This window comes from Magallana gigas, chromosome 4 (genome assembly GCF_963853765.1).
Source record: "Magallana gigas chromosome 4, xbMagGiga1.1, whole genome shotgun sequence".
NCBI classification, from domain to species: domain Eukaryota; kingdom Metazoa; phylum Mollusca; class Bivalvia; order Ostreida; family Ostreidae; genus Magallana; species Magallana gigas.
The window spans coordinates 27,618,484-27,644,987 of NC_088856.1; the positions used below are offsets into that span (position 1 = coordinate 27,618,484).

The 26,504-nt window shown below is 32.2% G+C and overlaps 2 protein-coding genes and 1 long non-coding RNA gene across 3 annotated transcripts; all 3 read left to right on the plus strand.

Annotated features, from left to right (window-relative positions):
- Positions 1 to 587: 587 nt before the first annotated feature.
- On the plus strand, positions 588 to 3,733 carry LOC117682194 (uncharacterized). Its single transcript, XM_034449303.2, has 3 exons — positions 588 to 861; positions 1,416 to 1,512; positions 1,748 to 3,733. Exons 1-3 carry the CDS (start codon positions 759 to 761, stop codon positions 2,037 to 2,039), a joined length of 492 nt encoding a protein of 163 aa, XP_034305194.2. The 5' UTR covers positions 588 to 758; the 3' UTR covers positions 2,040 to 3,733.
- A 2,437-nt stretch (positions 3,734 to 6,170) lies between these two features.
- On the plus strand, positions 6,171 to 7,199 carry LOC117682193 (uncharacterized). Its single transcript, XR_004596650.2, has 3 exons — positions 6,171 to 6,279; positions 6,449 to 6,552; positions 7,072 to 7,199. It is a non-coding gene; the product is annotated as an uncharacterized lncRNA (long non-coding RNA).
- Positions 7,200 to 19,012: 11,813 nt separating this feature from the next.
- LOC136274364 (uncharacterized) lies at positions 19,013 to 26,271 on the plus strand. Its single transcript, XM_066080965.1, has 3 exons — positions 19,013 to 19,127; positions 24,718 to 24,823; positions 25,577 to 26,271. Exons 1-3 carry the CDS (start codon positions 19,064 to 19,066, stop codon positions 25,857 to 25,859), a joined length of 453 nt encoding a protein of 150 aa, XP_065937037.1. The 5' UTR covers positions 19,013 to 19,063; the 3' UTR covers positions 25,860 to 26,271.
- Positions 26,272 to 26,504: the final 233 nt, after the last annotated feature.

The window sequence follows — 26,504 nt, forward strand, 5'->3', positions numbered from 1 at the left end:
ATTTTGGTTTAAATCGAAGAAACCCTAACAAATAACTTTCAAAGAGTAAGATTATGAAAATATTATCATGTAACATTGTGTTTATGACGGTATACAAACAAGTCTGTGGTATGGGTCTCCGATGCAGGCATAATCGCAGAGATTTAAAAGAGCGCCTGCTTACTGAAATGTCGGCAGACATACAGTTTATGATTTGAAAGATTAAATTATAATTATATGTTCATTTTTTTTTTATTTAATGCGACCATTTTTTATAAATGTTTCATGTGTGTTCGCCAGCAATTTTACGATGAGTACAGAATAAATGTAACAGATGATTCACGTTCAATTGACTTTCAGGTAGAAACAACGCAAATTTTTTTCTCTCACAAAAACTCAGAAATGAAGGGAACATGTACATTTTGGCTTCATATAAAGAAAAAAAAGATGAGAAATAAAGAATAATGTCATGTGTTTAGTGCGTTTGTAAGGTGCTGAAAACATAGGATCGATGGTACACTTTAAAATGACAGTTTTTCCGGGTCACTGCACAAAGGCAAGTTTGTCAGTTTGTTTTACAAGGAGTGATAAAATGATGATATGGACTAAAAAACTATTCGATGATTAAACTGTATCCTGGGTTATTTCTGGCGATTTTTCAAGTGGTTCATTGTCTCGTTTTGTAACGGAATATGAGTATATGTCTCTATAATTTCCGGAGAGCACTCGTATATATGGAACACAATTATAAACCATGGTATACTTTGAAAATGGCATAGATGAATGAAGAAGAAAACGTTCAACGACCACTGAACTCGGGATACATAATGAACAGTAACACAACGTATGGATATTTTCATACATGGAGTGATTGTACATCATGTGAGTATGAATGTGTGTGGTGGGTGTGTCTTAAAAAAGTATTTTTATATTAATAAAACGCATGCTTTAAACTATTATACACACATTAAAAATGTCAAGCGTTTAACAGCATTATGTTTACGCAAAATATCATTAAAGTTTATTCGTTTTGTTGTTTGTGTGTACGTTTAATTTGACTGTGTAAATGTCCGTATAATGCAAATAAATACAGTTTGACGTAACCAAGCATAAAAAAACAACAGGCAATCGTGTCTGACAATTGTATTTAGATATTTTTTTTTAGTTCTTAATGATTTCAATAGAAGTTTTCCTGCATAGAAAGAACCTTTAAATTTAGAAACTCTAACACCTGATGCAAAAAGCATTAGCTAAAGAATACCGTAACATCATTTGTTAATCGTATTAATTATTCATAATGAGTACATGCTTTGACAGAATTCGATCATCTTTGCATTATGAATTTGCTTAAAAATACAAAATAGGCTTTGATATGTAACCCTCATTATATCTGTAATAGTGTTCTTTAAGTTATGTTTTTATTGGTACACATGTAGCCACCTCTGAATCAGGCCTAGGATTGTTTGCCATCATTTTGATATCAGCTGTTGCGACATGTGTTTGTCCTTGCTTCTGCTTCTGTTGTTACAAAAGGTAAGACATTTTTCCTTCGGATAAAATATGGTAAAATGACATTAAACAGATTAAGTCTTTTAGAAGGAAGCGTACAAATATCTGTGTATTATTAAAGTAAACAAAGGTTTCCCAAGTTAATTATATATATATATATATATATATATATATATATATATATATATATATATATTTATTTATTTATATTTATATATATTCTCCGTATTTTTTTTCTAACTATTGCTGTTTTATCAAGGGGCTTTAGACAGGGTTTCAAATCAATTCTAAAGAATGTTCAGCAAGAAGAGGAGGCTCAGTACCAAGGTCAAAATACTAGTAATGAGATTTCTGCCGAACACCACGATTACGAAAAACCTCGCCCACCGACCAATGAAACTTCACAGAACCATGAATTAGAATTATCAGCGTATGAGGAGGTCAAGGGAAACCAAATTGAAGAGTGTCAGTATCAGAGAATTGATGAAGGTGTGTATTTAACACCGGTCTCTCAACAACACCCTCTTCCGTCTGTTGGAGCTGGGAATTAAGAGTGTGCGTATACATAGGCTACGGGTCCACTATACACATGGAAAACAACATAAAGCTGTTTGGGGTTTTTTTGGCAATGATTAACATTCTGTCACATTGTTGTTGCATGATGTTTCGCAAGAAACGAAATCAAGAAAAGATTAGTTACATTTCATTTACAAATTATTGAAAAAACCAGATATATACACAAATACTTAATCCAGAGTATATGGAACGCTGGAAAATGTAATTTTTTGAAAAGTCTTAAATAGTTCTATTGTTGTTGCTTAGTGCATTGAACATGTGTAAAATGTATTTATTGGTACAAATTGAAGTAGCTTATAAAAGGTCAATTTTATCAAAATTATCAAAACATGTAAAATGTGAGTCTTTGCATGTCATTATTTGCGTTTACGTTTATACCCGTCTTAAAATGTTGTAGACGACGGCTGTTCGTATAATTTGAGACTCCTTTTAAATCGAAGTCATTGATTGAAAATTTGTATACATTCATGTATTTGACAAGAAATATAATGTAAGTATTATTTCAAATTATTAACTAGTTTGTATATAACGGTGCGTAAACACGGAGAAGGTTTGGGATACCCTGCGCAGACGTCTACACAGAAAATAGAAAGAACTATGTGCGTCATTATGCATTTTTTGATTTGTATAAAATGATACCTCAAACTTTTCGAAACCACAATTTTAATTCGAATGAAAATTTCAATTATATTTCGTTGAATTACGAAATATATATTATTACTTACGACATAATATATGCGGGACATCACCGTGTCATGAATTTACGTCTATTTTTCAGGTTTTTTTCCGAATAAATTCCAAATCTTTAAAAAGCCCCAATCAACACAGTATTTTAAAACATATATTAAATAGAAAATTTCTAAGTGTTTAAAAAATGGGGAACGTCACCGTCTATTTCGGATAACCACGCGATATACTTTTTTTCTTGACTAAGTAGTAAAAATGCCGGACATGCAAATTGTAATACGATACATTATATGCTTCGATAGAAATCACTAGAGAATGTTATGGAATTGATATATCAACCTTAAAAAGAAATCAAGTGAAAGAGGATACCCTTAACGTGGTTCCATTATTGTTCAAACATATTTTAATAAATAAATAAGTCGTACGACATACCGTTGGAAGAAAAACTAAAGCTACTGACCAAAAGAGTAATTAAATAACAAAATAAAAATGTGAATAGAGCACCGTGGTTAATCTTTTGTAAAAGACTAAATAATAAAGTTCTATCAGAACGCCAAGGGTCAAGAAATGACGTCGTTAACGTGCGATGACTATCCTTACCTTACGGTCAATAAAATAGATTAACTTCAGAGGTAATTATAATAAAGCAAATTTTCAGATATGAATTAAAATTGGTGTATATCTCAAAGCACGAAATTTTTTCACAATTATATCATATCTGTGACATTTTATTTTATATCAAGCCTTGAATTTCAAAAGAAACATCATTAAATATGAAGTCAGACTGTTTTTTAAATTGCAAGATGAATTGCGTTTTAATTGTTTTAGTTACATGTAGGTATCTCTTTTGTTTTAGATGACTGTGTTATTGTTATTTTCTGTCCAGTATCGAGTGTTTATGTAACCAAACACACGACAAGACACACGACAAGTACGTTGTTGACAAATATGAATCCGTGATCTCTACATTTTGTTTTAAACCTGACAATTTACATTTTAAGTTTGATTGACAATTAGAATAAGCTTATCTAAGCACAGTACCCATTTTAATAGAAAGACAAATGAAAAGCTGTCAATGTGACAGCAAACCAAGTTTTCTTTTATGTAAACTATATATATAATCTATGTCAACCCTGGATTGATAAACACTACCAACCTATCCAGTGATATGGATTACCTTATATGCAATATTTTGCCAAAAAATGACTAAGTTCAAAGGCTGGTATTATTTTCATTAATCATCATAAATCAAAATTCTAACAATACGCACACCTCTGATATATGTACAATTGATCTCCAAAAGAACAACTTTCCATCTTGAAAACTGTAGGAGGAGTTATCCGTACAATAAGGTACCCTATATGCAATATTTTGTCAAAAAGTTCAAAAAGCTGGTATTTTTTCATCAATTATTAGAAATCAAAATCCGAGCAATATGCACACCTCTAATATGTGTGCAATTGATCTGAAAATGAACAACTTCCTATCTTGAAAATTGTAGATGAAGTTTATCGTACAATGAGGGTACCCTATATGCAATATTTTGCCAAAAACTGACTAAGTTATAAAAGCTGATATTTTTTTCATTAATCATCATAAATCAAAATCCTAGCAATATGCACACCTCTGATATATGTACAATTGATCTGCAAATGATCAACTTCATATCTTAAAACTGTAGGAGGAGTTATCCGTACAATGAGGGTACCATATTGGCAGCCGCCGCCCGCCATTTTCTTCATTTTAATAATCGGATTTTTCGGTTGGAAAACCCGGTTAATGAACTGAAATCAATAGCAAGGACGCTAGCTAGTAGGAAGTAAGTGTTCCCTTTGAAAAAGGTCGTTTTTGAAAAGGATATAATGTGCATATCTGGTCGCTTTTTGTAGAATTTGAAAATTATAGTCTTAATTATCTCCTATCATTTTCCGCTTTATAAAAATAGCGCAATAAAATTGACTAGGTGTTGAAACTAATTAATTTTAAAAATATAATTACTAAATTTTGATTTTATAAAAGGCATGAACGCAAGGAATTTCCCTATGGCGAACAAACTATTTTAGAAGTTAACAGTATCACAAGACATAGATACACATATCGAGGAAGAATTTGGTATTTATTTATTTTTTATTTTATTTTTTTTTTATTTTGGGCGGGGAGAGGAGTGGTTTGGATGTTTGAATTGTTTATTTTCAGGATACAACTCTGCATAACTCGATAAAAAAAAAATGTCATAAATAGAAGACCCCTCTTACTTCTTTTCTTGTTGTCGGAGGAACTATACAGAATTTTAAAAACTTAATGAACAGCACGAGTTTGAATTTACCAGAGCTTTTGATTGACATCAAGAATATAATCTGTCTTCTTAATTTAGGGACTCTAGCATGGGTCTTTATTCTTACATCCACAGCTTTATTGCTGTGTAAACAAGAGTCTGACCATTCAAACGAAGTCAGTGGCCCAATACCTAGATCATGGTTCGTTATCGTGATTCAAGGTTAAATTCTTATTTCGCATTCTGAAAATCTGACGGAAGACAGCTTCGTTGCTTGTAGCGAGATTGCGTCTATATCAATGTATGTTTATTTCTACAACTCTTGTCACTCTCAAAAATGTATATTATTTATAAATATAGAAAACAATTATGAACTATTGAATAATTTGATAATGGCATTCCCTGAGTATGAGTTTTAGAAAGGTTTTTCAACCTACCAACTCACGAAAAATAATACGTAATCAAATTCATGGTGTGAATGCAATATAAGTATGTAGATATAACATCATATATATATATATATATATATATCATAAACAAGGACACAACAATGTTTTCAAAGTGAACATATCAATCTCAAAATAATTTTAAAAATAGAGAATGACATGCGTTTAATTACATTTATGTTACACTGCGCATCTGGAATGGGTTGACTGAACAAATTCTTATGTGTTTCATTGGATCTCTAATTTCTTATTTTATTATCCAATAGTAAACGTTTCTTTTAACTACAAATGTACCGCGTTTAACTTAGGTAATTTAGAGCAGTCATACGTTTTAAATTCGAGTATCCTGAAGTCATCATATGCATCATACGGTATATAAATTTTATATTTGATTATGTGTTTCATTGCCAATTTAAGGTTTGATAATGTCAACAATTAATTTGATTGCAAGTTTTATACTTCATAAAAAGATTGTTTTTTATATTAGTAATTTTTGTAATGTGTAATTTAAATAAAATTTAATTGCAAAACTTATCTATAATAAAGTAATGAAAGCGTACATGCGTAAAAGTAAACTGTAGGTAAATAACGCAGCGTATTTTTATTTGTGTTGTGGTTAGAATTTTGTATTTTTGAATGAATTATAATATTACGTGTCTATAATTCTAGGTCAATGCCTTTTTATCCAACGTAATATTGAAAGAAACCATAAACATCCTCCTTTTTGCTCGGTTACAACATTCTCTTTAAAATTTTTGCTTGGTTACAACTGCGAGCATCAATTTAATTAACTGCCGCATCATGATTGTGAGCTTTTCATGTGTTTTGGTTACTTTCTTTTAAGAGAACTCCCCCCAATGCATTATAGTTTTGCTTACAAATATAAAGTAAGATTTGAAATGTGAATTGCATAATGCAATTGTTCTGTGTTCCTCACTTCATATAATTATATTTTAGGTGCCCTTCTATTTTTCAGCAGTTTCTGAGAAAAATGGAATTAATACCATTGATAGTATTTTTCATAGTAATTGTTGTGATACTTATCGTGGGTACATGTTGCTGCTTCTATTGTTATGAAAGGTAAGAAATTATTACTTTAAAATATTTGATACATGAAGTCTCTTGCAGAGACAACTATGTGTTCTCCGTGTTAATCGGTTGCGATTTAAACATAAATTTTATTCCCTTTTTCTAAGCTTAAGCTAAAAGAAACAAAACCTCAAATGTTATGGTCACTGCATTATATTGAATGCATATTTAACAATGAATTTATTACTTAGTTAGTAGTAATACACGTCGGTCATGAGGTTTAGGTGTGCAATCAAGGGTAACGAAACAAAAAGGTTTATAAACCCGTTTTGGGGTGTCTATTATTGAGTCACGTTAAACATAAAGCAATGAAATAAATGTTTTCCTTGTTAATTCAGCAAGAACATTGATATAAACAATATACAAATTGCATTCGCAAGGTTTAGTATGAAATAAAATACTATATTTTTAGGGTTTTTTTTTTTATTTAAGTGCCTGTCTTTGAAATGTATACCGTTACAGGTATTATCTATTTTTATTTAATATATAATTGATTCGTTTTTTATGAAGAGGGCTTAGACAGGCTAAAAAATTTAACCAAGAGAATTTTCGCCTACAAGAAACAATCCATTGCCGATGTCAAAATATTGTAACTGACAAAGAACACAGTTATGAAATACCCTGCCCACCAACTTGTAGTTAATATATAGACCTTTGCTTGTATTGTTATTTTTCACTTTCAGAAAAGTAGGTCAATGACCTACTTTTTGAGTTAATGGCCTTTGAATATTTATTGAAAATTCAAGAAAAATCCCATAAAATTTTACACTACGATTGAAATTTTCTTAACTATAAAAGTATTACAAATAATTAAACACTTTAAAAAAAAAATACAGTTTACGAATGGTAGTGGCACTAAATAAGTACACAACATTAAGATTTCAGCATCAATTTTTAAAAATAATTCAATCCGAATTTCCTCTATCAGTTTTGAAAGCCCTACCCATTTTTTATTCAATTTTACAAAAAATTGAATGATGATAATACAAAAACATTTATGATATTGAACTACTTATATTGACCTTATTCTGTTGGCATAAAATTTATATGAGGTCAATGATCAAAATCTTGAGATATGATGTATTTTATCGTTTTTAAGCATTTTTCAATATTATTATTATTCGTGCCATAAGATTATTTTAATGAATAAGTGAGGTAAAACCAACGGAAAATATGCAAAATTACGTAGACTTAAATATAAAATCATAACTTTTAATATTAGACAACTGCCAAAAAACTTTTAGCAGAAAACAAAATCTGCAAAATTTAGTCCGAATTTCCTCTGTTTGGCTAAAACTCAATTTTTGTTTGAGCATAATTCCAAAATGAAGTAAAACTATTGAATGTTTTGTCAATAATAATTCATTTCATAAACACTTTTTGTGTTTAGAACAAATTTTATTCATTACATTGAACTTTTTAACAATCGGAATTTGAGAACTCAAACCCTGAGTAAATAACACCCTTAATAAACAAAGAAGTTTTCACTAGATTTATACAATTTTGACACTTTAAGCTTCAGAGTTCGTGGTATATATATTGAGAAGGTCAATAGTCATAAAGTACATTGTAAAAGATCCAAACATCTCTATTTTAACAAATAGCATCTAGCATAAAAAGCATCATAAGGTGGGAGGGTATGGTTACTTATAATGTCGGAAAAACTTTTGAAATTAAAGTTATTTTTCTTAGATTGTGTTGTGTCAAGAGACTTTCATTTCAGAATTGAAAAAAAATTTGTTGCATATTAAAGCCATTTCTTCCCCTCTAATCTTCATACAAAGCATTAACAATATATTCGCTATCATTATTTTTTTGAAAGTTCTTTTGATCGACTTATTGGAAAATGAATTGATTTTACATAATAATGATTTAAATTCTGTTTACTGTCCTAAATTATAAAATACATGATGGAAACAATGATTTGTCCATGTATCCCATATTCGAGGTAATCACCGCTTAGTAGGTTGATGGTCTGTATATGGAGGTTTTCTTGAGAATGTCTTTCAGATATTGTTCTTCTAGTACTGGTCTTGTAGGAGGCTGATACTCCATTCAATTACTAAGATGTCTCCGAGAAGCTATGATGTAGATACGTGAATAACACCAGGACACTACCAGAAAGACTTAGTACTGTTAATTGTTCAAATACATACTTATGTCACAAGGTGGACACCATACTAACACATGGCATATACACAAACACTTCATGTGTCAATGATAGACATTTTACTTACTCGTAGCTTCTGTTACGCATTACATACATGATATACTTGCGTTACTTTACACGTGGATACACACTTACTCACACTTTACTAACATGAGACCAACGGAACATATGTTATTCATACACATAAAAACATTAACGGACCACCATAAATAAGACTGCTAAATATAGATAAACAGCTGGTATAGATTTGTAATGATAAAAGTGAATAGTTTTAACTTAAAGTTGAAATTACTGAGAAACTTCGTAACTAGATGTTTGAAGAAATTAACTGCATTTGTGAAACAATAACATTAAAACCACAATGAATATATGACGAAAATAAGGCTTACCCCAGAGAAGCTGGACCATAGGCATAATAAATAAAGAGTGCTTTAAGCAAAATAAAAAATGTGCCAGGACCATGTATACAAGAGACGGGAGAAGTTTTGGTTGCGTTCTTTCCCGTGGACTGGCGTGTCCAAACCTTTGCACGGACTAGCTTTAATTTTAAAGGGCCAGTGAGTTGAGGCTCGGTACCGGTGAATTGTACAGATAACATTTGGATAAGGGGCTCACCACAGGATAAATACCAATATCATTAATTCAACTGAACTAATGTGTGGCTTTTATGTGACAGCAAATTTCTTAGACCAATATTACATAACTTTAATATATTCCTATTCATGAAGATTTGAACTAGCGCCATAAGATCATTCTATGATTTAAAAAGTACGTATATCTCTTGATACGTTAAATGGAATTCCATTTCGAAATATGTGATATAAGGAAATCCATAAAAAGGGTCGCCTAGATACATTATCATTAGTTTTTGAATGTGTTACTACGGTGGCCACTTTATTGAATTTTATCTGTATTTTTTTCTATAAATTGTAATATAAAATCACTTTGCAGGAAGTTTTTAAGAATGTTCAGACGCTATTATGTAACTTTTTGGACAATGAATCCACGTGTCATTATCAAATCAAACAGGAAGTAAATTTGTAGAGTTTTAAATATAGATGTTATTAAGTCGAAAATAACAGGAGAATGCACCAAGTAAGAGAACATTTGTTATTCATTATTTTAACTATGCTTATATGAAACTATGATGTGTCTTAAATTGACTGTGGACAAAGATCATCAAGAACTGTCATAAGATGTTTGCTTACGCGTCACGTAGATCACTATCATGCCAACCTAGAAGTAAAATTATTTTGAAAATTACGTAATTATTTTTTTTCTTGTATCCTACATATTTTAATACAGTCAAGGATACTTGACCAAAGTTAGTATATAAACAAACATTTAAAATAGTTTTAATGTGTGTATTTTTGTTATTTTACAAAATATTTCCTTTTTTTTTAAATACAAGTCTTGCTTAATTGAATCTATGACACAATACTCCGGGTATTGATAATATCAGATTTTTTTCCTCTTCGCATACTGATACATTAGGTATATACGTACCGTTCCAGAAATACATTGGTCTAGATTTAAAACAAAATATGTGAGGTATTCAGAAGTGTATTTTGTCATAAATAGCGGTGTCTATGTATCGTTACCTAGCGTCTAGGGCCGCACGGACTGCATTTTTGTGATCGGCTTCGGCCGATCACAGTTGTGTCTATATGAGGCATCCGACAAATTGTACAATCTGCGCATGCATTGCGCTTTGCACTATTGTATTTACTTTGCAATGACAGCCTTATTAGAATCACATATATTACTATAAATTGTACTCTTATGCGTTTGCCTTGAAAGTAATTCAATTATACAGTTACATGCATGATGATTCAAATCACGTTTTTCCTCACGTATGCGTAAGAATATTAATCGGAAATATAATTTGCCTACTAAAGGTAAAGCTAATCCATGCATTGCAAATTCGGAAATGAACAAATCAGTGCTGTATATCTTGTTTATCATGTTTAATGCACATACCGTAATGCTTTCGCATTACATTTACATAGCTGACCAATGATATAACGTGCCGATCATTCCTTTAAAAGGAATACTTGTTAACCTCTTCCTTCGAGCTCTGTCCTTAGAAATAGGATTGTTAAGCATTATAAAATTGGCAGACAATTAATTACATATAATACGTATTCTTTTCAGATGATCCATTTATTAACATATATATTTAAAGCGGTATTCACGTTTAAAATTTCATCACAGAGGTTTGTTCCTCTCTTTTAAGGTAACTATTTTATGTCAAGTCTAGTCTAAAAATTATGTATCATACATGTATATTAATTCTATTTGTATATTTATATTTTACAATGCCAAAAAAAAACCTATATTGAATAAATTGTGGAAAGAAAATTACATTTTTACAGAGTTTTGTAAGGGACTATATTTACATTCAATTTTGTTGCGGTGTTCTAGAAGAAAATGAACAATTTTCATAGCTCAGTAGTTTTAGAGTACTGTTACTTTGATTTCCTAGTTTTTCAGCGCAGAACAGACTTTCAGATAGTTTGTGTATATATTCATGTTGCTCGGAAAAACAGATTTGAACAATATGTTGTCATTTCTATCGATATATTTTGGCATATTTAGCTTATATTTCAGAGAAGTGAAAAAAAATTAACTCCAATTTTTGCCTAGAATTAGCTCATTTTGTGCCGTATCTCAAATTATTTAAATGTGACTCCTTCTTTATTCACTTTTACATGAGACATTAAATACATGTCTATTTGTAGACAAAGTTTTGGAAAGATGGCATTACTAAATTTTTTTATTTGTGTTATTTTTTAATTTCTCCAAAATTTTGTAACAATTTTAACATTTGCTGTTTTGTTCATTATAAGCTGACATCAGAAGCTACCAGTAAAGGAAGATTTTTTAAACGTTGACTGAGATTATACTTTTACAGTCACTACATGCGTTCAGCTTTATACTGTATTAAAATCATAATTAAATAATAGTTCAAGCTATAAATATGTGTTTGATTTCTTCAAATAATCAATTTGCCAGCCAAATTTTAACAATAATTTCAGGAAATTTATCCTTTCTGTTTTGGGCACCATATTTCCAAAAATGACATGTCAAATGACAAAAATGACAAATACAAAAAATGAACATTTTAAGACTCCATCTTTATATCCAAGTGGTTTCCGAATGATTGACATTACTAGTATTTCAGGTGCCAACCTCCTTAAACCTTACAATGCCAATTTCTGAATCTTGATTGAATATGGCAAATTACATTCAAATGTTGGTAGATGATTATTGAATAAGCTGATTTAAGTTCCTAAATCATTTAAATTAAAAATAATAATAAAGAAATGTAAGCTTAAATCGTGACTTTGTTCATTTAATAACATGTTTTAGGATCTCAGTCCTATTCTAGCTACTTATATTCTTATATAATAAGAACGGAAGTGCCCCTTAAAAAAGATCATTAACGAGAAGTTGAACTGTATATATCTGTTCGTTATTTTCAACAACAGAAACAATAGCAGCATTTGATGAAATTTGTGTTCAATATTATTACCCAAAAAAAAAGCAAGTCGAATGATTACCTTAACGAGTTCTTTATGTATTTTTTTTAGTCGATATTGCTCATGGGTACTGATAAGGAGTTACCAAACACTGGCATTTACGACGTGGCCAAAATGATATAATTATTTAGGGGTGTTTTTTCTACAGAATAAAAACCCTATGCAATATGTATCGGTATTATTTTCCTTGAGCATTTTACAACGAAACCACAACTAGAGTGACTATTCCTGTGGCTGATATAAAGAAGATGCAATACTCCTCTATCAATACATTGGACTTTGACACAACCTATAACATCCTAAGAATTAAAAAAACATAATGTAACATAAATGGTAAATGAAAATGGGTGATGAGTTCCGAGAGACACTCTGAAGTCGCAAACGCCCGATTTTTTTATTGTTCCGAGTATCTTATATCACGTGATCAAATGGTATAAATACGAGATGCCGTGAGTTTGCAGTCAGTCACCGTGTAGACGCTGAAGTGAATACTTCCAGGTAAGCTTATTGTTCGTAATTCAATATTGATTTGCAAACAATAATACTGGCGTATAGAAGCAACTTGTCTTCGTGACCGTTGTTTGTTAGATTCAGCGGGTAGACGTTTGTTACCAGTTACGAGCTCGAGGGTGCTTCGTGGAGTTGCTTTGAAGTGACCGATAGAAGCGACGGGTTGTTTGAAGCGACCGATATAAGCGACGGGTCGCTTGAAGTGACTGATAGAAGCGACGGGGTGTGTCGGAGCGACGCATAGAGTGCGGGTAGGGCCCATACATTCAAATATTTATATTTAATTGAGTTTTAAATCAATAAACGCTAGGGAAGCGACAAGGAAAATTAATATATATCTTAAATAATTATCATAAAAATCAAACACCCCAGCAAGGTATCTGAGGGGACCCGTAATAATTATTAGCGTGTTTAGGCAGACACGTTACAATTATATCGCATATTGGAGCTTGTCTCAGATATGCGCATTTATCTCAGTAACTATTCGCCGGAAATTTTGGGTATGATTGGGTTGGGTTTTAACGGGTGTCTTTATATTAGTTACTTCCCTTCTAGAATAATCCCTTTTCTAAAACAATCGTAGATTAGGTAAGACGTAGTAAATTTGCTAAAATAAGTGTTTACCTAATCTTGCTTTTTTATGGCTGTTATAACAAAGCATTCAACTCATATTGTGTAATGATGTAAGCTGCCAGAAGTAATAAGTATGGATGGTCTAAATTTGTATAGATTTTTGATCGATTGAATTTATTTACATGGTTTTTATTTATGTTCGGCTGAAAACCACGTGAGGGTATAATAGTCAGAACGGAATGCAGCACTAATAAAACATCGTTCATTTTACCCGTTAAGTATTTACTATTTATGCTAATTTTATTTATTTCTTATTATTCCGCGCAAAATGCCCAAAACAAAAAAATCGGATTTATCGGCGACGAGGAGCCAGGAGACAACAGAGGCCCGAGAGGGCAGGGCGTGCATGCAGCAGTACAGCAGCAGAGCATGTAGCGCAACCTCCAGTGGAAAATCAGATGGTGGCTTCCCATTCCCCTCAGCCCTCCACAGCACCCTTGATGGTGGCGCCATCCGTCACAGTGCTAGGAACAACACATGCTATTGGCTCAACCCTGCAAGAATCGGCAGAAATGGCACAAGGTACTAACATTGGTGCTCAATCTCAGTCTTTAATGTTTGGCGATAACTTTAGTCAACCTTTCATTAACAATTCAACACAAGTAGATTTAGGCTACCATGTAGATAATGCAACCAAACACAAAATTGTCAATGGAGAATACGTTAATTTAGCCACCCTGCTTGTGCGTGATGCTATAAGTTACAACTATCCACATTGTCAATGGACTCGGCCAAATTATAGCGCAGCCCAAACACAATCATAGATTGACAACCATTGAGAAATGGACAGATGCCTTCATCATTTATGCATGCATATATCTTACAGCCCACCCTAGCAAAACACACCAGCTATTCAAATACATGCATGACGTTAGGTTGGGGGCCGAAAAATCGCAGGGTTGAGTAACATATGATGAGCAATACAGGCTTCAGATGGCAATTAACCCATCAAATAACTGGGGGTAATAGATAGCGAATTGTGGCTGGTGTATATGACGCCCACGATCCAGTTCAATACAAATCGTTCATCAATTTCGCCAAACAAGTGCTTTGACTTTAACTACAGAGATTTTTGTACCAGAATCCATTGTGCATATCTGCACCAGTGCATCAGATGTAACAATAAACATCCATTAATCGCTGCATGGACACTCAAACTCCTACACACCCAAATGGTCAGTCATTTCGGGGACAAGGATTTACATTTACACTGTTTCAGTTTCAGTCCACCTATCAACCAAGGCAAGTCTTACCACAATCAAGACAATTTACACCACAGCCAAGACATGTTGCACCACAGTCAAGACATGTAACACCACAGTCAAGACAAATGGGACTTGGGCGTTTCCCCACCAAAGACACAACAAATACTGGAACATTTAATTAACTACCCAGATAGAGAGGCAGCACATGCTTTAAGGGAGGGTCTAGTTAACGGGTTTAAGTTGCAATACGAGGGTCCCCAGTTTCCAATTTTTAGTAGCAGTTTAGTGTCTGCAAAGCAGCATCCAAATGTTTTACAAGAAAAAATAGATAAGGAAATTACAGAAGGGTGTATGGCAGGCCCCTTTCAGTCTCCCCCTATGTTAAACGTTCATGTGTTCCCCATAGGTGTTGTTCCAAAAGCTGATGGCGGTTGGAGAATGGTAATGCACCTTTCATACCCACCGTCTGCAAGCATTAATCACAACATTGACCCTATTCACACAACAGTAAAATACACACCATTCGACACAGTCATTCAAACAATAAGTCAATTGGGGAGAGGGACAATTATTGCAAAATCTGATATAAAAAGCGCCTTTCGTTTACTTAGGATATTCCCATGGGATTTTGAATTATTAGGATTACAGTTTGAAGGTAAATTCTATTTTGATAAGTGCTTGCCATTTGAGTGTTCCATTTCATGTAAACTATTCGAAATGTTTTCAACATTTTTAGAGTGGTTAGCTTAGGAAAGATCAGGGTTCAAGACCATTCATCATTACTTAGATGATTTCATCTTCATAGGGAGTGCTAACACAAGTCAGTGTAAATTTATTATGCAAAATTTGGAGGAGTTGTGTTCGGAAATTGGTGTACCCTTGAACGCAGAGAAAACAGTTTTGCCCACTACTAATTTAGTGTTTCTTGGTCTGGAAATAGACACGGTCAAAATGCAAATCTCTATTCCACAGGAGAAAGTATATCAACTTTCTACTCGTTTAAAATTTTGGGTAGGTAAGAAGAAAATTAAGTTGTCAGAGCTACAATCTCTAGTGGGCAAGTTAAATTTTTTCAGCAAGGCTATACCAGGTAGTAGAGCATTTAATCGCAGGTTTTACAATGCTATGATAGGAACTAGTAAACCAAATCATCATATTCGGATATCTGGGTCCATGCATCAAGATATGAAAACCTGGATCCAATTCTTGGATAGATATAATGGGGTGGTATACTTTCCGGACAGTGAGTGGAGTACCTCGCGATCGGATACACTGAAACTCTTCACAGATAGTGCAGGGTCAGCAGAATTAGGTTGTGGTTGTTATTTTCAGGACCAATGGATGTTCCATCAATTACCAGAACAATGGGCTTACAATGAAATTTTGCGTGATATTACTTTTATAGAGTTAGTTCCAATTGTGTTGTCATTGAGGGTCTGGGGAAGCCTCTTGCATAATAAAAACTTCTCCTTTTCATAGACAATATAGCTTTGGTTCATATTATAAACAAACAGTCGTCTAGGTCAGAGCGTGTCATGTCATTAGTTAGGCCCTTAATGCTAGTTGCTTTAGAGTACAATATTCAGTTTAAAGCCAACTCCATCCCAGGCAAACTTAATCAAATAGCTGAGACCGTGCTTTCTCAAGTGAAATAGAGCGTTTATTCAGTGCATCTATGTCAGTGAACACTAGCAAGGCATACAGGGTAGGGATCCAAGCGTTTGAACAGTTTCGTATTGACCAAGGGTTGTCACTGGTTTGGCCGCCACCAGACACACACTTAAACATGTTTATTGCACATCTGTCAATGAAACACTACAAACACTCGACTGAAAAATCATACATTGCAGTGATAAGCTTCAAATGCAAAAGTCATACATTATATGATCACACAAAAAACTTTGTCACCCAAAAGCTACTCCAAGGTATGAGAAGATCCACCAATACAGCAGACACACTGTTACCAATCACACTGGACATTTTACAAACTATTATCCCAAACCTTCAATGTGTTTGCTATAGCAATTATGAAACCTCAATGTATAAGGCTGCCTTTTCCCTTGCATTCATTACATTACTTAGGATAGGTGGAATTGCTCTATCTAAGGCTAATTCACATGAAACCATAATCCAATGCCAAGATGTTTCACTGTTAACTAACAAACTTATGGTAAGCATTAAACACTCCAAAACCGATCAATGGGGTAGGGGAGTGACATTGTCAGTTAATGCATCACATGGAATGACGTGCCCAGTAAATGCAATGCAAGAGTTTTTCCAAGTGCGCCCAAGCATTACGGGCCCATTATTTTGTCATTTTTCGGGGAAACCACTAACACGGTATCAGTTTAGTGCAGTCCTAGCTAAGGTTTTGGCAAAGTCATCCATTGATAGTAAAAATTATAAGTCGCACTCCTTTCGGATAGGAGCAGCTACTACATTAGCGCTTCAGGGCGAAACACAACATGTCATCCAATTGGCGAGTAGATGGCAATCTAATGCCTATCGCACATATATTCGTTAATGATAAGAATTATTGGGCTAGTCTTATATACCATGATACATTCATCATTTGTAATAAATACTAATTAAGCTTAACATATATTCGTTAATTATAAGCATTATTGGGCTAGTCTTATATCATACATTCATTATTTGTAGTAAATAGTAGCTAAGCTTAACATCTACCAAGTTTTGTGCACATAAGTGTCAATAAAGCGTGGGTCATAGGATCCTCCATAGTCAAGAGAGCAAGCATAGAGTTCAGGGAACGAAAGGGGGGACTAAACCTTGGAATAGCTAAGACCGAAATATGGTGGCAAGGCTATGGAGGTATGGTCCTTAGTCAGTTAATTCCCAAGCTTTGAGTGCTGCGAAGAATTGAGAATGACCCGGATTTATTAATTAATTATACACTTCGGAGCAAATAGTTTAGGTCTCATTGAGTCAAAGTCATTGCTGGAAAAGCTCCAAGACACACTGGAAGAAATGGCCAAGCTTTTCCCTCGTTCTAAATTGGTATGGTCAAAACCTGCTCCCTAAATTCAATTGGAGGTATTCAGAGGACATTAGGGCCATGGAGGACTCAAGAAAAAGAGTCAATATGGGAGTAATATTGTCTCAGATATGTGCATTTATCTCATTAACTATTAGCCGGAAATTTTGGGTATGATCGGGTTGGGTTTTAAGGGGTGTTTTTATATTAGTTACTTCCCTTCTAGAATAATCCCTTTTCTAAAACAATCGTGGATTAGGTAAGACGTCGTTAATTAAAATAATGTTTAACCTAATTTTGCTTTTTTATCCCACCCACCCACTACCCATACTTGTTAGAATGCACATGGTCTTTGTCCTTACTTGGTATGATTTACTTGATTACATATAACATGTATTTTATGTTCATGTGAATCTTTTAGAGCGTATTCTGCTGTTTTTTTTCCTTTGCAGCTGTACACTGGTTCATCAAAATGGCTACACTGGTCCGTGGATAATGTCGCGGTGAAGAATTTCGACCGCACCTCAACACAAATGGAAGAGTCGACACATATTCTACGCACATGACGTCATATTGGACAGTTAATCCTAATTCAAATCCATAATGATGGATATGCACATGTTAAAATTTTATTCCATTTATTTGTCATTCAAGGTTGCTTATATCATGGCTTAAGTAATGTTAAAATATTCATTATAACGTAAATGCACTTGCGTTTACCTAGTGCATGATTACGTCATATTTGCTTATTGATAATTTGCTTGTTGATGACGTCATAATTACGTCATAGTCGCTTATTGATTACATCATGTTTGCTTAATGCTTGCTGCTTTGCTTTTTGCTTGCTTGTTTTTGTTGGGGCGGCCCTACGGTAGCCCCCATAATTTTACCGCGGCCAGAAGCGCCAAATAAACTATTCTTAGATAACTTGGTTTTCATGTTATTTATCAGGTATCTGGGATAATAAACAATCCAAAGAAAAGGTTATTTTAACATAAATTTTCAATTTTATAAGTTCCATCGGCAACCCAAAACAAAAAACTCTGTGCGCAATTCAATCAAACCGGATGTGTTCGTTCTATCCAGATCAAGGTCCTTGGTCGCAACCAGAGTTCAAGGTCAACAAATTGTTCTTAACTATTTTAAAGTTAACTGGAAATCAGTCACACCGACGGCAAGACAAAGAACTGTTTTTATTTCATATAGTAAAAACATTCTACTGGGTGAAAACTTTGGTTAAGCCTATATTCCTGATTAACTTGTTTTCGCTAATAGATAATTATTTCCTTGTTTTTTAAGTTTTAAAGTACTTCCACAACATTTGTCAATCATAAAAATGTATACTATGCATATATATGGAACACAGTTATAAACATTTGAATATTTTAAAAATGACATTGGTGGATGATGAAGTAAATGATAAACGACCAATTAAGCTGGATACATAATGTACAACTATACATCATATGAAGATGACTACAACTATCCAGCAGTTGAATATAGATATACTTGTAAGTACATGTATGTCTATAGTATTTGAATCTTTAAAAAGTAAAAAAAAAAGTTTGGAAAGTTAACACATTTTGTGCTTTAAACTATTTTATACCAATTAAAAATGCAATACGTTATAAAATTACTTATTTTGTTGTTTGTGTTTAAGTATGGTTTTAATTATCTAAATCTACGTACGTGTATATTGCAATTAAATAAATGTCGACGTTATGAACATAAAGCAATAACAGTTACTCATGTTTGAGATGTGTCTTTTAATAATAAATAATGTTCTAATTGTCCCACTGATTTCATAACTATTATTGTAAATTTAATATTGTAAAATAGTAAAGACAAATGATAATGATACAGGTATTTTGCAGTACGTATATACTAGAAACTCTGAAATCTTTTGTAAATTAGCATTGAAGTCAGCATTCTTTAAACAAATTCTCAATAACTGTGGAATCACTAAAATTCGTGGGGGCCAATTTTCGTTAATTGCCTAAATTCTAAAATTTAAGGTGTCGCAATTTCGTGTTTTATTTTATACATAAAAAGGAAATATTACTTAATAACCCTAGGTAAATAACTCGTGGAATATGTTTATTCGTGGATAGTGGTACCCACGAATTCCACAAGAATTGGGCCACCAGGAAATCTAATGATTCCGCAGTAACGTTTTATAGCCACCAAAAGACAAACTGTTGATAATCCTACTTTTAAACTTAGAATTGCCTTGAACAACCATTTACTTCATCTTATAAAAATAAAAAAAAGTTAAGACGTAACAAGAGAAAACACTTACCTCTGTAGATACTCCAAGTGTAATAGTTTTATAAAGTTTAATTTCCGTTCACTATTGAATTTCGAAAGGATCATTTTGTTTAATGCAATTTCCAAAAATAGATTCACTAAAAAATGACGTTACAGATTGTTATTTTGGTAATGCGTATTTGTTTACTAAATACCTTAAACGGCCTATTAGATTCTAAATAGGATATTATCATTAATTTAAGAAGAATACTATCAATACTATTTTATCATTTTTTATAATATTTAATGAAATGAATTTTCTTTAACTTCTATTACCGGTGTGGATGTTAATATCCGTTTTAAAGTTCCGCGTGATGAATGACGTCTTTTAACAAACATGTTGAATAATGGCAAATTCCTATGCGGAATAAAATTTGGTGAATTCCAAAAAAAAATATTTAAGGAATGAATAAAATGGTTGGGGCAGTTTACGCTTTATAAACCGCGAAGCGGTTTATAAAAAAGCGTAAACTGTTTCAAACCATTTTATATCGTATAAAACTAATAAATATTGAATTAATTGCTTATAATTTAATTTTTTACTCTTTATTGTAGATAAAAACGGTCATTTGACCTTTAAAATGACGTAAAATTGTACAATATTCAAACGTAACATCAGGCGTATTGATACGTTTTTGACGTTAGTCTTAGTATGACGTAGGCAAAATTTTTTATACGATATAAAATAATTTTGTAGTCAATCAGAAAGCGCGTTACAACCAGAATTAAATTATTAATTAATAAACTTCTGTAGAGATTTTTAGAAAGACAATGGTTTTAACATAGATGATATATGAAGATAAATTTATTTTAGTTAATGAGAGAGACAGTTCCTGCCTACAAAGTCAATGGAGTATTTTTTTCCTAGGCAATGTTAAAAAAACCCTCGTTTGACCCGCCTTTTTGAATAATATTACTGCAACAATACTGAAACAAAAACATTTTTAAAAAATCAAAACACTTTGTTTTATCTGACATTAAAACTATTACAAATTGCAATTATGAAATCATCGGTGAGTAATGCATTGCAAAAAATCAAAAGTTTTACCGTATTGATTTCATTTTACTCCTTTTTATTGTAAAGGGTACAAATATAATTTGATATCATAATTTATCAAATCTATAAACAATTTATTCCTCAATTTGAAAACGTATAAACATGTACCTTTGAGGAAAAAAATACGTATCTCAACAACGAACATTTTTTGTTTAATTTGACCAAAAAATATCGTATGTCTTTCTACAATTATTCAAACTGTTTAACAATTTAATTTCTATAAATATATTTAAAGTACTTAAAATCATCAAAAAGTATTTTGTTCAATTTTGCCTAAATGATTAATTATCGAAAACATTGCACCAAACATACAGGAATTTTAACAGAATTATTAATTAAAAAATAACGTTTAAGCTTCCGCCTTATCTAAAAAAAAAAGCAATGTACATTCAAAATACATGACTTTAAACAAAATAAATAAAACTTTAATGGACGTGAGAACTTAATTTGTTTCAAAATAGAATGATTATATATCGAACAGGGAAATTTCGAATACATGTACCCCGCTTATCTCGAAGTAAATTTACGGCCCCAGTCACTAAAACATTTTAGGGCCCCGCAAGGATTTGCGGGTGCCCTATAGTAATCACTCTGTCCGTCCGTCCTTCTGTCCGTCCGTCTGTCACTCTTCCGTCCACAAATTTTCTGTTTTTTTCTAATAACTTTTTTGATGGTTGCCCAATCAAGTTCAAATTTGGTATGGTAGTTCAGTAGGCAGAAATACATATTTTGATGCTAAGTTCGGCTCTCTATGTCTTCTGGTTTGGAGCTGGGGTGGTGGAGAAGATTCCTTAACTATGCATAAGAATGAATGGGCAAAGAGAGATAACTGCTGAGAATGTTACCATAGTATACTAGGAATGCTGTGCAATATTTGTCCTTTGGGGTTAATTAACCTTCCACAGGAAGAAAATCCTAAGCTTTATCTTTATCTGTCACATTGAGATTAATTACTGCACTGTCTGTGTCTGCAAATGAACTTTGTTTTGAAGTTAAGGTCAATTTTGAATGAGGTTTAGTATTGTGTACATTCTTTGAAATATTGATTTAAAATATAATATTCATACTTTATTTTGGTAAAATACTGTACACAATGATTTATGATAACTTTTATTGAATTCTAAAATCAAGATATATATTAAGATTCTTTGAAATATGGATTTGAAATATAATATTCATACTTTATTTTGGTAAAATACTGTACACAATGATTTATGATAATTTTATTGAATTCTAAAATCAAGATATATATTAAGATATCCTTTTTCACTATTTTATTTTTTAATTATTTATCTTATTTTTTAATTATTTTTTTTATTTTTTTTTCTGCCTTAATGCTGTTAATTTTAACAGGTAAATAGATAATAACCCCATTCTGTCATTTCTGAAAAAACAAATCTTATTGTAAATTTAGAAGAAAAGGATGAGAGAGCAGAACAATTAACCCCCTGGGGTTAATTATCTTGCCTGCTGCAGAAAATTTAGAGGATTATATCTATCTGTCATATGAAGATTAATGAACACCTTTGTCTGCAACTGATGTTTGTTTTGAAGTTGAGGTCAACCCTGGGTGATACAATGTATTTGCATTCACTGACGGCTTGCATTTTATAAAACACCTGTTTAAATCTTTTTTAAATACACATTTAATTTAGTTTGTCTTTTTTAAGACATGAGGTCATCCCTGTTTTATGCAGATACAAGGTTACTATTTAAAGTTTTTGGACATTCAGGAATTATCTTGAAATTTTAAAAATACAGTTGTTACTTAAAATTTTCATATTTTTTTTTTTTAATGTAATCAAATGAAACTCTCATTCCATGAGCTGCACCCTTATATTTTTACCCCTCAGTTTAACACTTTAATTGTTGGATGAAAATCATATCCAACTACAAATCATGAGATCCTATATATTGCAGTTCTTTACATCTTATGCCGGGCATTTATTTTTCATCATTGTTAATATAAAGAGGATGGAATTCAAAGTTTTTTTCACTTCTGTATATTAATTGTCATAGCGGGGCCCTTCCTGACTGGTCAGTTTTCTAGTTTATCTTGAAATCAAGTGAATTAACCACCCCAATAATTACACGCCTTCAGTACACTGTCTCCACGTAATGCCGATTTTCCGGTATATTGCACAGGTCAGTAAACCATGGTGTATTACTGAAGTTACCTATGATTTCCACGCTTTAATTGCCCCAAGCTGTTGAAACCCTTTCCTTATATAATAGGAGCAGAACATATAACTTGTCAACATTCAATCTGTATGTACATGTATACACGAGTTAAGGTCTTATTTCTTTATAAATTCAATATGCCAATTAAATATTATGCAGACATAACCGATGATTTTTCAAGCTCCAATGGCGTGCATTGAGAAAAGAATGGAAGGGGGAGGTGGTGTCTTAAAATTCCAGAAACTGCTCATTCGTCTTCATTTAATGCAGATGCAAATTTGACTATTTGGGATAAATATAATCTAAATTACTAATTTTAATTAAACGCTATTTATTAAATTGGCGGTACTTTAAGAAAAGTTTTGTCCCAAGGTATTATAATACATCTGTGAAATATGAAATTGCCTCACCAACTCAAAAATTAATTAGTTTAATTATTTGCGGACAAACAGATGTACGAACAGGGCAAAAACTATATACTTCCGAATCTTCGATTAGGACGGGGCTATAAAAATAAGCTTAAACTTAAATTTATGTCTCTGCGCTAACTAACGAATCGTGTACCTTTGGCAAGCGAACATGTATATCACGGGAAGGCACAACAGTGAATATTGTATCAAGTAATCAGGAACAGATCAACTATCTATTTCCACCCCATCCCTTTTCCAAAACCAAGAAATAAGAATTCCTTTAACGCTAAAAGGGTATTTCTAAGAGAATAATTAAAAATTTTGGCAAGGTCCTAGAAATATGGATAGAAAACTTAACCTTAAATTATGAATTGTGATTTGGGCAGTAATGAAATAATTTCTTTAAACTTATTTGGTGAAAAAATGAAATAGACAATGTGCAGATCTATTTTTAATGCCTTATAAATTGGAAATATTTACTTTAATCCTGACCAAGAATTTAAAGAATGTTTAAGCAGGGCTAAACGAATAGCATTGCCCGGCAATGGGTACATCCATCTATAAATTGAGCAATTTTAAGGTCCCGTAAAATATCATCCATTTTTTCATAGCACGACTTCCGAAAATAAGCTTCCGAAAGATCATCATCATAAAGATGAAGGCACAACATATAACACTGTGTCTACATCACAACGAAATGCAAAATCTACCGCATGGAATGCGAACAGGACCGGACATAATATTTAACACTCATCATAATAACAGAAATACATGTACTATATGTAGTAATGAATACACTGTATGTAATGTGAGAAGTACATAATATATTGTTGGGTTTACCGCATATAATGTTAGAACGACCGCATATAATGTTAGAAGACCCTCATATAATGTTCGAATCACCTCATATATAATAATTAATGAAAATAATATAGTGATTTAACTACATCATATAATAAAAGAAATACTGTTTAAAATGGAAAATGTACACGATATAATTTAAAAAAAAATTATATAATGAATATAATACGAGATATAATGAAGAGAACACTGCGTTTAATGTTTAATCCTCATATAAGACAGTCCCGGTGTTCCCTAGAATTACATTATTTATGTAATGCCGTTTAATTTATTAACTCTTCGCAGCCTACAACAAAAATAATTATGAAATCTTCCCGTGGTTGATCTTCATTTTGATACCAACTGTTGTGACAGGTCTATGGGTTTGTTCCTGCTACTGTTGTTACAAAAGGTAAGACATTATTCTTTCAGATAAAAAACAAATATGAAATAAAAAAAAAAAAATGTATTTCACAACAAGAAACATTTACACGTGCACAAGTACATATTACTACTAAGTCATAAAAGTACTGACATTCCCAATTTTTACTGATTAACTTAGACATTTACTGAAAATGTGCTGACATTACTGATAAACTTAGAAAAGTACTGACGTTTTTACTGACGGTACTGAGAAACTTAGAAAAGTACTGACAAACTTAGACAGTACTGATAAACTTAGAGAAGTACTCACACTTTTTACTGACGGTACTGAAAAACTTAGAGAAGTACTAACAAGCACTGATAAGTACTGACACCATTGTTTTTACTTCCGCTAGAGCTTAAAAGGTGTGAAATTGTATGAAATAACTCAGCACTGTCTAAGTTTGTTAGTACTTTTCTAAGTTTCTGAGTACTGTCAGTAAAAAGTCAGTACTTTTCTTAGTTTATCAGTAATGTCAGGACATTATCTATAAATGTCTTAGTTTATCAGTAAAAATGTGAATGTCGGTACTTTTTGGACATAGTAGTGTATTAAATAAAGGCGTTGCTCGTTAATTCAATACATGTAATGATAATATTAGCATTATACATGACTGTATACATTGCATTTGTCAGGTTTGACAGAAATAAAGAATGTATCTAAGAATTTTTTTTTTCAAGTTTTCAGTCTTTTTTGTGTTTTCTTCTCAAGTTATGTTTTTGATATTTCTGTTTGATTAAGAGGGATTAGACAGGGCCAAAAGTTAAACCAAGAGAACGATCAGCAAGAAGAAACAGCTCAGTACCAGAGTCAAAATATTGAGTTTCCTAACCAAGAAAACGCTTACGAAACACCTTGTCAACCGACCAACACATGTGAAACTTCACAAAAACAGGAATTAGAATTGGCAGCGTATGAAGAGATCAAGGAAAACCGGTTTAAATGGCTTCAATATCAGAATATCGGTGAAGATGTGTATTTAACACCGGTCACTCAACAAAAACCTCTTCCATCTGGGAATTAAGAGTCTTACTACACAGACTACGAGCCCACACATACAAATGGACAACATAAAGCTGTTTTGAAGGGTTTTTTTTTTGCATTTATTAATTTTTTCTGTTGCTTTGTGTTTCGGCAAGAAAATAAATCAAAAAAAGATTAGTTGACTGTTCATTCACATATACATTGTATATTGTATATTAGAAGACCAAATGTACACAAACATTTAATGCAGAGGTTAAGGAACGCTGGAATATAATGTTTTGAAAGGTTTTAAATAGTTGTATTGTTGTTGTGTAGTATATTGTACATAATTTTATGAGTATTGTGATATTTATGTCTATGCTTTTGTGTATATTTCAGTAGCTGAAAAAAAATTCATCTTCATAAAAAAAATTAAAACGTGTACAATGTAAAATGCTTTTTTTAAGTGCGTAAAGGGATATACTGGGCTTCAAAAGATATATACGATTAGTGTTTGGAAATTATTAGACATCGGATTCACTTTCCTTTCTAATCGACGGAAGGTAGGGAAAATTAGTACACAAATTTAACAAACAAAGGATTTAATTTATTTGAGTATCATTTTAAATTCTTGAATACCTCGTTTAAAACGGTGGAAATCTATAAGACCAACGGTATATGACAAAACAAGTTAAAATACATTTGA

Bases quoted from the DNA above. Each gene is read 5' to 3' on its own strand.
- LOC117682194 (XM_034449303.2), top strand. From the start codon at position 759: ATGAATGAAGAAGAAAACGTTCAACGACCACTGAACTCGGGATACATA. The intron at 862-1,415 runs GTGAGTATGAAT...GTACACATGTAG, and splicing joins ATGGAGTGATTGTACATCAT to CCACCTCTGAATCAGGCCTA. The intron at 1,513-1,747 runs GTAAGACATTTT...TGTTTTATCAAG, and splicing joins TGCTTCTGTTGTTACAAAAG to GGGCTTTAGACAGGGTTTCA.
- LOC136274364 (XM_066080965.1), top strand. From the start codon at position 19,064: ATGTACAACTATACATCATATGAAGATGACTACAACTATCCAGCAGTT. The intron at 19,128-24,717 runs GTAAGTACATGT...AACTCTTCGCAG, and splicing joins AGTTGAATATAGATATACTT to CCTACAACAAAAATAATTAT. The intron at 24,824-25,576 runs GTAAGACATTAT...TGTTTGATTAAG, and splicing joins TGCTACTGTTGTTACAAAAG to AGGGATTAGACAGGGCCAAA.